General features: G+C 43.9%; 3 protein-coding genes across 3 annotated transcripts in view; all 3 read right to left on the bottom strand.

Annotated features, from left to right (window-relative positions):
• The window catches only part of LOC306825396 (uncharacterized protein), a 498,202-nt gene that overhangs the window by 381,255 nt on the left and 100,279 nt on the right, over positions 1-16,668 (bottom strand). The gene's annotated exons all lie outside the window — the stretch shown is intronic.
• LOC306825777 (carbohydrate sulfotransferase 1-like) lies at positions 1,564-3,676 on the bottom strand (the record flags this gene model as incomplete). The annotated part of the gene is made up of 2 exons (XM_079346734.1): positions 1,564-2,693; positions 3,538-3,676. The coding sequence occupies 2 exons, from the start codon at positions 3,674-3,676 to the stop codon at positions 1,564-1,566; spliced, it is 1,269 nt and encodes a 422-aa protein (XP_079202860.1).
• Positions 11,549-16,668, bottom strand: part of LOC306825776 (uncharacterized protein) — a gene marked incomplete at its 5' end in the record, with an annotated part of 41,997 nt that continues 36,877 nt past the window's right edge. The window contains 3 exons of the mRNA XM_079346733.1: positions 11,549-12,005; positions 12,329-12,502; positions 12,872-13,045. Coding sequence (XP_079202859.1) covers positions 11,996-12,005; positions 12,329-12,502; positions 12,872-13,045 — 358 coding nt within the window. The 3' untranslated portion in view covers positions 11,549-11,995. The remainder of the gene's footprint in view (positions 12,006-12,328; positions 12,503-12,871; positions 13,046-16,668) is intronic.

Raw genomic sequence — 16,668 nt, 5'->3', positions numbered from 1 at the left:
CAAATGTTCCTGAACATGACGGACGATAGTTGAAACAAACAGCGGAGAGAATAAAAGGTGCGTTTTGTGTTTTCTAATATCAGCACATGGAGAAGTCAGCAGTATTGATTAGAGCTACATTCAGTCAGCACAGTTCAGGAGACAGAAAGGAGCGGTGCTATGGAGTAATTAGCTGACGGCTGACTCAGGCCGTGGCAGCTTTGTGTGTCAGTGATGCTAAAGCGGATGAAGCGTATCTCCCCGGGTGTCATAAAGCTCTGCTTCATGGCCCGCTTGTAGAGCCGTGCAGATGAAGTCCAAAGAAAGACAATCTGTTCTGCACGCATCTTAAATCCTGTTCCTCCTTAGCTGGAGATCTAGATCGATTGTTTGCGGGGGCAGCGCTGAGATTCCTCCGCTGTCAGCAGCTGAAGGACCGCTGGAGTCTAAAAATACATCAGAGAATATTTCAGCTCCCATTTAATGCTAGCATGGTTAGCATGAGCGCTCCGCTCAAACTGTAGACTGTCCATCACACTGAAGCTCACAGCGCCCAGCGGGCAACAAGCTCCGCCTCCATGCAAGATTCAAAGGAGAGAAAATCACTGTCAATCAAAGGTTCTTCTGTTACTCATCCGATCCAGCTCCTCCTCTGAAACGAGCTCAGCCTTTCTCTCCAGAGAGCAGCACGCCGTGGACATGAATGGGCCCGTGTGTGGAGCTGGCACGCTGCCTCACGGCGTTCAGACACAAGGACGAGAGAAACTGCAGCACGCACACACACACACACACACACGCACACACACACACACGGCTGTGTGGTGTTTCACTTATGAATGGTTTATTAAAAAGTCTTTACAAATATAAACACAAACAGCATTCACAGTTTTTGTTCTGTCGTCATCGAGCTGCAGAAGATTTCATGACATTGTTTGAAAATGCAGCAATAAAAGAAGGCGAGTTTGGGCGGCCCGCTCTGAGAAGTACAGAGAGTTAGGATGAAAGCTCTTTTCATGTCTTTGATAAAAACAGTGAAGAAGGAGTGAAATGAAATGACTCTGATGAAACAAGTGAAATAACGTTCATCCCATCAGCACGACGACAGAGAGGAGAGAAACAGTCCTGTTCCAAAGCTGCACACAACTCCTGTAAACTCCCCTCAGTGCTTCTGTTCAGCTCACCTCGCTCACGCTGTGAGGGACACCTGTGAGCAGGGGCGTGTCCACAGGAACGCCCCGCCCCCCAACCTGAAACCACAAACTCTGATTGGCTGTTTGTCTTTTCAGAATCCACATTCAGTCTGAGCCTGGCTGGTTGGTGTCTTTACATGTGTGTTAGTCCTGAACACTGAGCACATTGTTTTTCATGAGAGCAAACTCCTGCAGCCTGTCCACCTCAAAGTGAAGCAAGCCGCCATTACAAGTGTTTTTGACTTTGGAAATGGTGACTCTGAACCAACATCTTCTTTGTGAGTCCTGAAAGAAGCTGAGGAGATGTGTCCCCGTCCTCTTGTGTGAGTGTGATTAGTGGTGAGAGGAGGGGAAACGGCAGCTCAAGGCGTGCATGTGCATACATGAGAAAGGCTCATGTGTGGGTGTCAAAGCTCAGGTGTTGGATTAATCTGTGCGACAGGTTTCTGAGCTGAGCTGCAGACTGAACCGGTTTGTACCCGAGCAGAGTGAGCGTGTGGTTGCACAGTCGCTGCACCGTCCTCACCATGTCCAAGCTGAGTCCAAGCCTCCAGCTCTGGGCGGCGGCTCTGGAGTCTCTGCTGGTGGAGTATCTGTAATTCCACTGGGAGGGAGCAGACACATGACTGTTGGTGTTCTTTGAAATCCACAGACGCACTCGCTCCCCCGTCTCCAGCCCCACGAACCTGTAGATCTCAGCCGCCTTCTCCTCCGGGTCAAACGCCAGGTCCTCGTATCGCACCAGCATGTAGCGTCCCTGCAGCCACGCCGGTCTCTGCAGGCCGGTCTCTGCGGAGGCTGACATGTCCTTACAGGTGCTGCTGATCTGGGACAGGTCCACGTGACGGGGCTGCCGTCCCGTGGAGCTCCATATCTTCCAAGCACGGAACTGATCTGGAAAGGCCATGATGCAGGAGGCCAGGACGGCTCGGGGGTCTCTCACCAGGTGGATGATCTTCAGGTCCAGGCGAGGGTCTTCGGTCAGGGTGCGCAGGTCGCCAACCTCAGGGACACGCACCGTCTTTATGGCCACGTTTCCCCTCGACAGACACGACAGGGACGCTAAAGTCAGGTTCAGAGCGCCGCACTTCTTGGGACACCAGCTTTCATCGGGCAGGTCTGAGGCCACGCCCCCGCCTCCCTCCGAGCACGCGGGAGGGGCACAGAGGGCGTGGCTGGAGCTTCGACGGAACAAGGCGCTGGTGACGTGGTCCTGCGGCTCAGGGCGGATGTAGCTCTCCATGAAGTGAAGGTCGCAGGCGTAGAGGTTGAGGAGGAGGTCCCTGTACGCTCCCAGGAGCGCCCGGCGGTCCGGCCGGCGGCGCGGGCTGCTGCTGCTGGAGTTGGCGAAGGCCTGCTGCACGTGGAAGAGAGGCTCAAACACGTAGAACACCTCCGGGTGCTGGTTGAGCAGCTGCCCCGTGAAGGACGAGCCGCTGCGGGTCGTGGCAAACAGCAGGATGTGTTTCCGTGGCGACGCCGCCTGCATCCAACCGTCGTCACACAATGGTCTCCACCTGGAGTCTGCAAGAGAGCAGCACAAGCATCAAGACTAAATGAGTTGTTTCATTTCAGAGAGCTGAATCTGTTCTGGTCTGGACTTCCACCCAGGAGAACGTCAACACATCAAGCTGATGAAGCTTCAACAGCTCAGAGAGTCAAGATGCACGAGTCAGTCATGTGGTTACAGGAAGCAGCCCATCTCTAAATACATCACTGCTGACCAGGAGTTGATGAGCACATTAAAGGAGATCAATTAGAGAATCAGGGATGTGTCATTTCTCCGTCCTGTTCTTCTTGAGGGAGGATTTAATGAGCTGTGGGAGTCTGTCTGTTGCTTCACTTACACCTTTGATGACACGTCTTTCTCCAAACTGCTTCCATGTCCAACTTATTTTGTGACCGTGTCCACTTTGATCTTGTTGACATGATATCCATGCAGACTCTGTACTCTGATGTGAGACCAGTGATGAGGTGGCAGCAGCAGCAGCTCAGGACGAATTTGGGAACCAGAAGGTCACCGGTTCAAGTCCCAGCACCGACCAAATCTGGAAATCGGTCTGATAGCGAGCTAGCGCTTCTGAGCTGTGTGTGTGTGTGATTGAATTTCCCCTGGCAGGATCAATAAAGTTTATCTTCTGCTATAAACAATATGAGCTCCTAAGCAGCCAATATTTGGACATTTCTTATTTTCACTTATTTCAATAACTGCAGGTAAACTTGTGCATATGGTGGTTTTTATACTTGAGACAGTTTGCAGGTGTTTGTCTTTCCTCTCGTCTGTCCTTTACTGAAGCTTCAGTCTGCTTTGACTCTTCAACATACAGTTTGTATGAATCCTCAGTGCTGATTGGCTGTTGGAGCGTACCTCTGTGTGGCGTGGAGCTGCAGTGGGACGCTCCCTCACAGGGTCCAGACAGGGAGTCCCTCAGGGTGCAGATGGCGGTGTACTGCACCCCCAGAGACGCACAGACCAGCAGCAGCAGCGTCTTCCAGGAGCACTCCATCCTGCCCCCCCACCCGGCTCGGCAGTGAAAACAAAGACACACAATAAGACTTGAGTCAGTTTAGTTCCAGGCTCGTTTGACTCCCTCAGACCTCCACTGATGGAGCAGTTGAAGTTCCTGCTGCCAGGAGCTTGTTAAAGCGTCTTTACATGAAATGAACATGTGGGAGACTTTCCCTCCCTCTCACTGTGCTGAACATGTTTCACCTTCACACCAACTTTATTTACACACTATTTGTGCTATGCTACGCTAACCAGCTGCATGTCGTAGCTTTAGATGAGCAAGTAAGTCAAACAGAGTATTTACCAAAACCACTTCCTTACAACACAACATTTGTAATATCCAGCTTCAGGAAAAGGTTGCTTCCTCTTCGCTTGTTTCAACAGACACAATCTCTCCTGCAGCATCTGAACCACGAGGAACAACAAGCTGAGATTTGTTTTGTGTAAAAACACGACTCAAATTAGGGACGCTCTCCTGTCCCTCTCAGAGACAGCTTCACACACACACACACACACACTCCCCTCGTTCATTAATGATGTGTGTGTCCCGGGCAGACTCGTGTCCTCAGGAACAAATCACGCTGAGCTCAGATCGGCTCTTGATGTTCCATTAATCACAAACAGCGTGAAACCAAAGGCGTTTACTGGAGCCGCCATCATTCTGTCTGAAAAGGGCTGAAAGCTGCAACCACAGGAAGTGAAGTCATCGGGGGGAGAGCGTTGCTTTGTTGGACACAACCTGCAGATTTAATTCTTCCTTTCTCTGGAGTCCAAACAGAACATCAGAACATTTCACCTGCAGCAGCTTTGAACTCTCTGAAGATGAATCCTCTAAAAGGCTGGAGTTATCCTCCATGCTGATGGCTGCTCCACCCGCCCGCCTGAACTCACTTCCTGCCTGTTTTTCTACCATCACAAAAACAAACATCTCCAGACTCACACACCCTGATGCAGGATCAGTCTCAGGCCGGGTCTGGTTCGGGGTACCACACAGAGACAGACTCCAGGATGAGCAGAAGTCCAGCATCCTCATCCACCTTCACGGCTCCCAGTGAAGTCTCACACCACATCCAAAACCTCGTCCCCCCCAGTCCCTCTCAGACCTCATCTCCCACCTGCACTCAGGTCTGGTCTGGTCTTCACACCAGAGCCTCCAGTCTGGCAGCACTGGTCCTCCTGGATCTGTAATGCTACATCCTGATGTAAATGCTGCTCTCCCAGGCCCACGCTGCTTTACTCCTTCTGTTCTTATGGAAACGCTCCGTTTTATAAATCCATCGATCATTCTGAATATTAAAACAGTGACCTCTGAGGAAACACTGCAGCCTTTCCTCTTCTTCTCAGCACACATGAATCTGCTTCTTCTTCTGGTTGAAGGACAGGAGGGATGAGCCTCTAATCATCGGACACTAGAGCCAAAGACAAGCTGAGGACAGTGTGAGAACATAATCAATAATGAACAGGTTTAACTACATTAAAAACAGGAGGCTTGTTTGAACAGGTGGGTTTAGAGACGTGAGAGTCGATGTTTGGGATGTCAGGTGGGGAGGGGGGGCAGAGTTGTAGACCCTGGACCTCATGGTGGTCATGCAGGCAGGAGGGATGAGGAGGCTGACAGCTCCTCCTGCACAGGGTCTCACAGCAGGAATAACAGACTCTGGAGGGGGCCTCAGCTTCTGTGTCCCTCCAACAATAACAGTCTCACACAGAGGATAAACGCCTCGGGGACAGCAGCAGCCAAAGATCACCCAGCTCTGTACATGTCAACACACAGGGAAGTAATGAGAGAGTGAGAGTGTGTGTGTGTGTGTGTGTGTGTGTGTGTGTGTGTGTGTGTGTGTGTGTGTGTGTAGATTGTAGGGGTTATTACAGTACGACTTCTTTGTCATCCATAGAGCTGCATGAATTCAACAGTCTTTCTGAGGAGGGGCTCTGCCAAACCCTCTCCCTTAAAGCACTCTGGATGACCCTTGACATTTGACCAGGCTGCTGTCACACCTGGATGGCTCCTTGTCCATTAGGAGGCTGGTACTGATAAGAACCATGCTCCTTGCTGCTTCAGAGGGCCCTGTGAGGGAGGGCCGGAGCAGCTCACTGTCCTGGGCGGTGTCTGGCCCACTGGTCGAGTGTCCCACAATAAAAACATCCTTGATTCTGTGGACCTGGAGCAAACCCACCCCAGCCAAGTCCACCATATCCCCTGTAACCACGCCTGTACAGATTGAAATTGTACCCTGTACTCCTCTCATAAGAGTGATATGGCTGCTGTACATATGGTTGCTCTAGATGAAACACCAGCGCTTATTTGGATGGCTTGTATTTGATTGTAGTACAAAGTAGCCTCTGCCTCTTGAAGCAGCATCTTTAGGAGGTGAAGCTCTCAGTCTTATTAACTCTATCATCTGCTGTTTGCTGTTGTTTATGTGAGCGTAAGTGATGTAAGACGTGTATCTCTCATCTGGGGAGCAATACACTATTAAAACCAGGCATTTCAACTAGTTTTGCTTTTACTGATTCTGGGAGGCCTGCTACTAGGACTGCTTGTTTGAACTAAAGCTATGCCCCCCCCCCAGTACAACCTTATATTAAGAACATGCCAACAAGATTAGCACCATCTAATTTGACTTTGACTCAACATGTTTGTGTACAGTTTGTCAGTCATATCAGTAAAATGTCCAGTCTAATTGTTTAAACATCACTCGTAAACAGTCTAGAAATAGTTGAAATGTCAGCAAGGTGAACATATTACACAGTTTACATGAAGCTATGGGGCCAAAATAAAGTAATTTTTGGTTTTCTATTTTAAGAATGTAAAAAACAAAGTGGGGTGTTTGCATGATAGATGCATGCAAATAAGTACTAGTGACCTACGACAGCTAACTCCTTTCCTACGCTCCTTGAATTAATCAATCCTCAAATTTAGCTATATAATATGTCGATATAACAATAAGAAAAAAACACCATCATGATTTAACTACATAAAAACAAAGTAACAACAGTGAGGACTGTGGGGTGATACTGAATGGGCTAAGGATGGGGCCTTCTTCTCTCCTGTAAAACACCCTATCTAATCTCTCCTTTAAAGATACTGATCAACTCAGTGCACAGAGTCAACAAGCACACAGACCAGAGCCCCACTCTTCCAATCAACAGCCAAAACCCAAAATGAATCTTCCAGCAGTTAGAAAGGAACTCCTCCTCTTAACTATGCAAATGTATAGTTCATCTATTTTAAACCTTTTAGAAGAATTTTAAAAGATCTACTCATCTCCTTCGGGAAATGTTCCACTATTATTGCCTATTTAATAACACTAAAATTCTATTTATCAATCACACTCAAACAAAATATTTACACAGGCCTTCACACACATGATTTACCACACAGCACACAAACACACACACCAACAGACATCAACAGCACACACACACATCTACTCAGGTTGTACAGCGCTCACTCACACATCCAAAGACTCCACCAGCACACACACATCTACTAGGTAGAGCTAAAGGTGTTGCTCAAAATACTAGTAACAGGGTAGAAGAAAAAAACCCTGCCTTTCCCCTTTCCACTCTCTGAACCAGTAAGAGAAAAGAGAAAAGGAGGTGCAATGAACGGAATAAAAAATATATATCTCTAAATATTTGTACTTGAACTTAAGGAACAGAACTTCTGTCCAAGTTAACACACAACAAAAGACACTATATACACGTGAACAGCAGAAAATGTATAGACGCAATGCCCTATTTGGAGTCCTAACTGGCAAGCTTCTACAGCAGTCCTAATGACAACTGCGGCCAGTCACTGGGGGTTCTATCCCAGACTCACAAACAGTTTAAATACACTTCTGCTGATTCACCGCCTCCCCAATGATCCCACACACAGTTCTCTGTCGACTGAAATGACCAGCGTTCAACCTGTTGCCTTCTTGACATTGTCATTCAGTGTCAAAAGAAAAGATCCAGCCCAACATTCAACCCAGCCAGTCTCTCGCCCCTGGCTAACTAACCAGTCTCTCGCCCCTGGTTTCCTAGTCAGTCTCTTGCCCCTGGTTTCCTAGTCAGTCTCTCGCCCCTGACTTCACAACCAGTCTCTCGCCCCTGGCTTTCTAACCAGTCTCTCGCCCCTGGTTTCACAGCCAGTCTCTCGCCCCTGACTTCTCTTCGCATGGCCTTCTGTTTGATTGCTTACTTGTATTCTTGATTCCATTTTCTAAATTTAGACATTAACACCGTCTATACCCAAACCAGACAACGATAATTTAGATTTTCCAATGTGCACAATTTTATGGAAAAGGTTTGTGTTCACCTTTGGTTTTTGTGAGGCCTCTCGATGTCTGGATAGGTCTGGACGTTGTACCATAGACTTCAATGCAGTCGTTCTACCACCTGAAGAAATTAAAACATTTGAATTAAACATATTTCATAAAATTTTCATAAATTAATCAATACTTACGTCCTCCGTCAAACCTCATCCCCCATCACGTCGGGGTCACCAAGTGAAGGATAAAAGTTGTTATTGAATCCTTTTCCTAAATGTTGTTAATAGAAATCTGACTCCTCTAAATAATTACCTCAAATCTCTCTGTGCATTCTTTTGATGGGATAAAAGAAATGACTGAAATGTCTCTTTCAGGTTAACAGAGTTTATTAACCCGATGAATCAAGAATAGAAGTTACAGAGTCTCTGGGTTCAACACTACGTGTCCCTGACAACAGACAGATACCTGGTCAGTTCGCGAAGTCTGAGCCCCGACTATCTTTCCCTGAACCCTTTTATACATTAGACAGAGATTATCTAACCAAATTATGCATTTGAGAATGTGCCGTTTCCTTCCTCTGATTGGGACATCTTTCCAAATTATGCGCCTCCTGATGTTTGGTTCCACTTCTCTCATTGGTGCATCATACTCCTGATTCCTTTGTCCTTCTATAGGGGAAGACACATCCTACCTGGCCTGTTTCTTATCACAAGAAGACATCTAGGAATCATTTCCTTTTTAAGCAACAAACCATTTAAGTGATTAACTATCAAGGCCCACTGAACCGATCAATGTGGATGAGTGATTAACTGTTCAGGGCCTTAAACTAAACCTATGTTTGATTTGGTGAGTGATTCAGTTTAAAGGACCACATCAAAACACATGTTGGAATGTGCACTCACTTCTGCAAGCCCTCTTCACAGAATACCTTTAACCTCTGAACTAAAATCTCAAACAATTAGATTAAAACACTGAGAGTAAAACATGATATAATAACTGATATAATATAAATGTGAACAAACATCATTCATACAATGGATATCTAATCATTCCTTTGTATTTGGTGATCAAACCTTTATTCAACAATACATTATTGCAGTAAACACTTTGATTATGAGTAGAAAGAGGCCTATTATTCTAATACATGCTAACACTACAATGCAGGACACAGGTGACTGAAGCAACCAGCTAACTAAAGTGTGCTAACATTGGCATGCTAACACTACAATGCAGGACACAGGTGACTGAAGCTACCAGCTAACTAAAGTGCGCTAACATTATCATGCTAACACTACAATGCAGGACACAGGTGACTGAAGCTACCAGCTAACTAAAGTGTGCTAACATTGGCATGCTAACACTACAATGCAGGACACAGGTGACTGATGCTACCAGCTAACTAAAGTGCGCTAACATTAGCATGCTAACACTACAACGCAGGACACAGGTGACTGAAGCTACCAGCTAACTAAAGTGCGCTAACATTAGAATGCTAACACTACAATGCAGGACACAGGTGACTGAAGCTACCAGCTAAGTATAGGGCGAACGTGAGTATAGGGCGGTTGGAGGTGTGTCTCTGGAAGAGAGCGGAGGCTTCAGTATGGAGGAGGCGTGGCCAAACAGCAGTTTGTTTTGGTTTCATGATCTATAAATAAACAGCTAAAGTAACAAACCAGCATTAAAAACTCTTAGATCCACGTTGACATGTATATTCATGTAAGGCTTATATTATTTGTCGTAGCAGTCGGACTCAGACGGGTCACACAGCAGCAGGCCGTCCACGCCATCGATCCACAGGAACCGAATGTGACGAGACAGCCCAGGAGGAGAAAGATTTATTGAAGGGGATATAAGTAACTTTCTAAAACAGCACATGGCCGTCAGGTGAACTGCACCAGTAACCTGTCGCTCGCTCTCCCTCACATGCTCGTGGAGCCTAAATATTTGATACTGGACTCAAAATCCCCTCTCTCTCAGTTATCCACTGATTCTTAACTTCAGATAGATGACCGCTGAGAGTTTTACGACGTCCTGTTGGGAGGCTCATCCAAGCCACAGGGGCGTCTCCGGTGACTCTCTCATGGGGGCACTAAACTGAGAGTTACCATTGAGTTCTTTGATCCTTCACCTCCAGATAAGACGACTGACTGAGACCAGGTCAGAAGACCTCCTGTCTGTGAATGAATCAACATTGACAAACATTGGAAAATCTCTGGGAATTGTTTAAAAGGAAAAGAAAAGAATTGTTTAAAAGTGAGTTCTTGGATTTAAACTGAACATCTTCCTCCCATCTTGTGCTCAGTATTTTCTAAAGCTCATACGTTTAAACATATATTTAGACTCTGTATTATCATATATAGAGGGTCACATTATCTTTTCTGTTTTCATACTGATGCTTTCCTCTGATTCATTGATTAACACTTTGAATGACAGATTTCCATGATATTTTCCTGAATGTTCAGAGATGACTGTCTCAATGAGAGCTCATAATTAGTTCAATATGGTGACGTCATAAAGCCTTTTATTTACTTTTATTCTTCTTTGACTTTAGTTATAAGGAATTCATCTGTTGAGTTGTTGGATCCTTGTCTCACTATGGGTGGAGCATAGCCACGCCCCTTTTCTGCCTGCTGCAAAGGATGAGACAGGAGGAGTTGAAGAGTTTTTGTTGCGTCTTGTTTGAGTCTTCTTTGTTTCTCGTCTTTCTGCTGGTCTGATCACTTCTCTCAAGATATCAGTCTTTTTGTGTTTATAATTTTAAGCTGTTATGGAATATATCGATCTAAATCGGTGAACCCACAGAGAGCTTCTCTCTCTTCCTCTGGATTCACACTCCCTTACAGACAAAGTTAATGACTCTGACACCAAACTGAACTCCTCGGGGGGTTCGCAAGACGCAGAAAACACCTTCAAAGAATTTCAATACGCATCTGCTAATCAGAAACCGGTTTGTTCCAGCCCTGAAACAAACCAGAGACGGCTAGGTCAACATCTACTGTATGTCCTGGGATACTTGATTTACATGACAACCAGATACTCCTCTGGCCTCCTCTGGAATTTGCCTAATGGGTTTTATAGCCACATCTGTTGACCAAAGAAAGAATACCGACATGTTCACTTTGTATACTAACGAATGTTTATTTGAATTTTCAGGTGGATAAACTTTCTTAGGACATTGAGACGAACATTTTCATCCAACCAGGGTTCAAATCCGACCATCTACGCTGGTCAAATAACATCAAATCATCTCCACAAACATGATACAAGAATGTATAAAAGCAAAGTTCACCTTCTTCACACCATAAAAAGAAATGAAATAAACACAAAGGCTGTAAATAATTATAAGTCAAATCAATATGCAGATTGTCTCCACATGTCTCCTCTCACAGATCCTTAGTTTTCCTGAACGCTCGATACGGGTCGGATGAGCGAGTTGCTTTAAAAGTTGTGGCCGCAATGAATTGTGGGTCGGCACTTTCTCATCTCCTTTGGTAAAGGATGCTCCAGTGTTTCCTAAAGGAGGTTTTAAAGGAAACAATATTCAGGTGCTGAGTCTGCACCTGGACCCAGACATCCATGTTTGTAGTTCTTTTAAAAACTAAGTGAAGCCTCCTCTTTGTTTGGATCCAACAAAGAGACGACTGATTTATTATCAGACGACCAACGACTCGTGGTTACAAACACAACTTCACACTTTAACAGGTGGCATCAACTTCTACTGTTATCTGTGAATAAGAGTGCAGCACTGCACATGTCCACAGGGTGGTGCTGTAACACAAACATTTATATCCAAAGAGTTCATCTTGGCTCGTTGAGTCATGAAGCAGTTTAAGTTCAGAATATGAGAATAGAAAACAGTCCGAGGTCATGGTCCTGTGTGTGACGGTGGAGCTGATCTCAGAGCAGCTCAGACTGCAGCACTGAGACTCATCTGAGCTGTGATTGGTCCGTCAGTCTCCCAGTAACACGGCCCAGTTACAGACTCACCAAACACCAGCTGCTGCTGCTTCCAGCTCTGTGATCGTCAGGAACAACAGGATCCTCTCTTTAAACACTCACTTCCATCTGTTGATATAAAAAGACAAAAATCAGAGAAATCATGAGTTATTATCATATAAGATCATTATTATTATAATCATATTAGATCATTGTTATTATTATAATCATATAAGATCATTATTATTATAATCATATAAGATCATTATTATTATTATTATTATTATAATCATATAAGATCATTGTTATTATAATCATATAAGATCATTATTATTATAATCATTATTATTATAATCATATAAGATCATTATTATTATAATCATATAAGATCATTATTATTATAATAATAATCAGCAGAGACCAGGACGGACTCAACTTAACCCTTTACATACATCAGAATCTCCAGTCTGTAGTCTGGATCCTTCTCAAGGTCCCTCAGCAGCTTCACTCCTGAATCCTGCAGATTGTTGAAGCTCAGGTTCAGCTCTCTGAGATGGGAGGGGTTGGACTTCAGAGCTGAGACCAGAGAAGAACAGCTGATCTCTGACAAACTGCAGCTCTCCAATCTGAATAAAGAATAAAAGAAGAGAATAAAAAGAATGATGAATGAGATGATAAGAACATAACTGTGTGTGTGTGTGTGTGTGTGTGTGCTTCATAATCACATATATGTCAGTTCAGATAATCTCGTGTCTTTAGTTTTGAACATTTAATAAAAATCAGAATCTTTCACTTTAAAAACTTAAAGAACTCCATTTAAAGTATTTTGTTAAAAATCTGATTTGTTGATGATGCAGATTCAAACAAGAAAATCAACATGAACAGCATTCAATCTAAAACTTCATGGAGGTCAGAAACATGTGAACATGAAAATGTTTCAGCTGATAATCAAACACATGAGATATAAAACACAAACAGAGAAGAAGTGAACTGACCTCAGAGTCTCCAGTCTACAGTTTGGACTCTGCAGAAAATCACTCAGCAGCTTCACTCCTGAATCCTGCAGCTCGTTGGAGTCCAGGTCCAGCTTTCTCAGATGGGAGGGGTTGGACTTCAGAGCTGAGGCCAGAGAAGAACAGCTGATCTCTGACAAACTGCAGCTCTCCAAACTGAATAAAGAATAAAAGAAGAGAATAAAAAGAATGATGAATGAGATGATAAGAACATAGAGAGAGAGAGAGAGAGAGAGTATGTATGTGTGTGTGTGTGAGTTTGTGAGGGTGACTATCTGTGTGTGTATCTGTGTGTGTGTGTGTGTGTGTGTGTGTGTGTGTGTGTGTGTGTGTGTGCTTAATAATCAAATATATGTCAGTTCAGATAATCTTGTCTTCAGTTTTGAACATTTAATACAAATCAGAAACTTTCACTTTAAAGACTTAAAGAACTCCATTTAAAGTATTTTGTTAAAAGGGTCAATGACGTGACGCTTATTTTTTTGTGTCTATGTGATTTGCTTACATTTAAAAAGGTTGAAATTTTCAAATAAACTGACATATTACTTGCATACATTCCTTTTTTTGAAGACCTAGTCTAAAATATATGGTTTTAATATATTTTAAGAGAATATTTGGGGGATAATGGTAAAAATGTCATGTGGTGTAACCCTAAAAACTTTGTACGAAATAGTTTAACTTGCTTAAAAAGGTTAAAATGTTCAAAAAAAACATGCTATCAACTAGTTTGGCATAATCTTACACTAGATTTATTTAATAGTGTATACAAGTAATAAAACACAGTTGTTCAGAATATTATATTCTATTTGGGCAATTTTGTCTGTCAAGTCAAAGTCCTGAAGTGTCAAGGTGGTGTAACCACCATTCAAGGAGCCATTTTGGTAATATGATGCAAGAAGACAATGTGACAGGAAATGACATCACAGAGAAGGACCCCTGCTGAGACTAACTGCCGTGTGCCACGGTCAGTAACTCTCTTTCAAATTTGAGATAATTCTACATTTTTGGGGTCCGGTCAGGTATGCTTATGGTTACATGTCAAATGGTCTGACCCCAGGAAAACATTTATTGATCTTCATCATTATAAAAACCAATGTTTACTTTAAAAATTATGTTTGAAATATTCACACAAAGCCTGTGTATAGGTGTCCATAATAATGCCTGTCAAATTTGATTTGAAATTGAAATGTCAAATGGTGTAACCGGTTACACCATTTGACTCCTATTACAAACGTCTCTGTTAGAGGCCAGTTTTATCAAATATCAGTAGTTTATGATTCTGATTTATGTTGTAATATGAACTACTTACTATGTAGAACTATTTTTCAGTGTAAAGTATTAATTATTAATTTAATAATGTAGAAGAATTAAGTAGGTGTACAGTGACACCTACCTTTAAACATGAACAGATAAATGTTAGTCAACAATTAAAAAGTTCATCTGTAAAACACAATTCATTAAATTTTCTGCTGTTTCATAATTAATACAACATAATAGAGCCTCTTTCCCTCCAACAGATGCAAGTAAAGAAAAAGTGGCTCGGCACAGAGCATGCATGAATGCCGATCCTGCAGCAAGGGCCAATTACCTTGCTGAAAGACGGGAAAGGTGACACACACACACACACACACACACACACACACACACACACACACACACACACACACACACACACACACACACACACACACACACACACACACACACACACACACACACACACACACACACACACACACACACACACACACACACACACACAGTGTTAAAGTCAGAATGATGTAGTGATTCAGGTGTTTTGAAAGTCAGTGGGAATAAAAGAAGGCAACTGTTTTTACAAGTATGGTAATTGTTTTCATTTGTCTGTTTGATTCATAGTTATCGTAGGAGAAAGAGAGAGGGCAAGAATAAAAATACTCCAGTAGTCGAGCTTTCAAAAAAAAAAGCAGGAGAAGATCAGAGAAACTTCGGAGAAAAGAAAAGGGTGCTTTCTGATGTGCTGAACTTAACTCCACCATCTATAAACACATCAGCAGATGATATTCAGCAGCTAGACCATCCTGATCCAATGTGTAATCACCTTGAAGATCATGACTATGAACAGCCAATTGGTGAGGGGCTGCAAGCATCCTCAACCCCTGAAAGGAAAGAAAAGGAAACAAAGAACAAAACCTACTGCTCAGTGCTAAAAGAGAGGGAAAGGCTGAGGTCTGAACTTCGCAAAGTTAAAAGGGAACTCCAGGCAGCAAAACTCAAGACACAAAACATACAGAGGAAACTAAAGAAGCAAAAGGAAAAACAGAAAATGGTGATCGAAAAGAACAAACCGAGACTCAAAAAGAAAGCATCACAGGCGAGAAGAGAAGAAGTGGCCAGCTTTCTTTGCAGGGATGAGAATAGTCGCATGTTATCAGGCAAAAAGGACACTGTAACGAAAAATAAAATCAAAAAGCAAAGGAGGGTACTACTTTACTCTCTGAAGGAGCTCCATCCACAGTACAATACAACAGTCAGGAGACACCTCAAATTGTCATACAGACAGTTTGTTAGGTATTGTCCTTTTTATGTAACACCAGCAAAAGACTCTGACAGAAATACATGTGCTTGCATAGAGCATGAAAATGTCAAGCTGCTTGTTGACAAGTTGTATCAGAGAGGCCTTCTTCTGACCAACAGCATTTCTGACTTGCTGGCATCTATTGCATGCAACACTACCAGCAAGACTTGCATGTATCGCACCTGTGCGGAGTGCTGCTACAATGAAATTGAGTTCGAGGGACCTTTGGAGGCAACTCTAATAACATGGCAGCAGTGGTCCAGGGTGGTCTCCTCTGAAGAAGGGAAAACATTTACCAACTTTGAAAAAGTCACACAAAGTGGTAAGTGTGATGATCTGCTGGCTTTGCTTAACAAGAAGCTGGACTCTCTTGCGAAGCATCAATTCAACTGGCTACATCAAGTGAAAACACTCAGAGAGCTAAAAGAAACTCTGTGCGAGGATGAAGTCTGCATTCACGTAGACTTTTCAGAGAACTATGGCTGTAAGCTCAACAGGGAAACTCAGGCTTTCCACTTTGGTGGAAGTCGCAAGCAGGTTACAGTCCACACCTGTGTGGCGTATACAGCCTCCTCATCAATCTACTATGCCACTCTCTCTGCCTCTCCTCGCCATGATGAACGTGCTGTATGGGCGCACATGGAGCCTGTGTTGAGGGATGTCAAAGGCAAATGTGAGAAACCACCTTGCACCCTACACATCATCAGCCATGGACCAGTGACCCAGTACCAGAACAAGAAAAACTTTCACCTACTCAGCACAGTGCCTTTTCTGTATGGCTTCCAAAGGGTCACATGGAACTTCAGTGAGAAATCGCATGGGAAGGGAGCTCCTGATGGAGTGGGTGGGGCTGTAAAGCCTATTGTGGATACAGCAGTCAAAAGAGGCACTGACTTGCAAACAGCAGAGGAGCTGTACAACTTCCGGAAAGATCAGCCCTCTAGCATCAACTACTATTGGATATCAGAGGAAGCCATTGCAAAGTATGATGAATCAGTCCCAACAAATGTCCCAGCCGTGAAAGGCACACTCAGAATTCACCAAGTGACCTCTGAAGTCCCAGCTGCAATGCAGTGGAGGGACATTTCATCCTTCTGTGCAAGACCTGGTACCTGCAACTGCTATGGTCCGCAGTAGATTTCCCAAACCTACCAGGAAACCACCCCTCAACATGTCAGCAGGATCTGAAAGGAATGTTCATCCTGGTCAGATATGAAAGAAA

Source organism: Symphodus melops, assembly GCF_947650265.1.
Source record: "Symphodus melops genome assembly, chromosome: 6".
In the NCBI taxonomy this organism is placed as follows: domain Eukaryota; kingdom Metazoa; phylum Chordata; class Actinopteri; order Labriformes; family Labridae; genus Symphodus; species Symphodus melops.
Note: the sequence above shows the minus strand (reverse complement) of the source record. Positions and strands in the feature narration are given on the sequence as shown.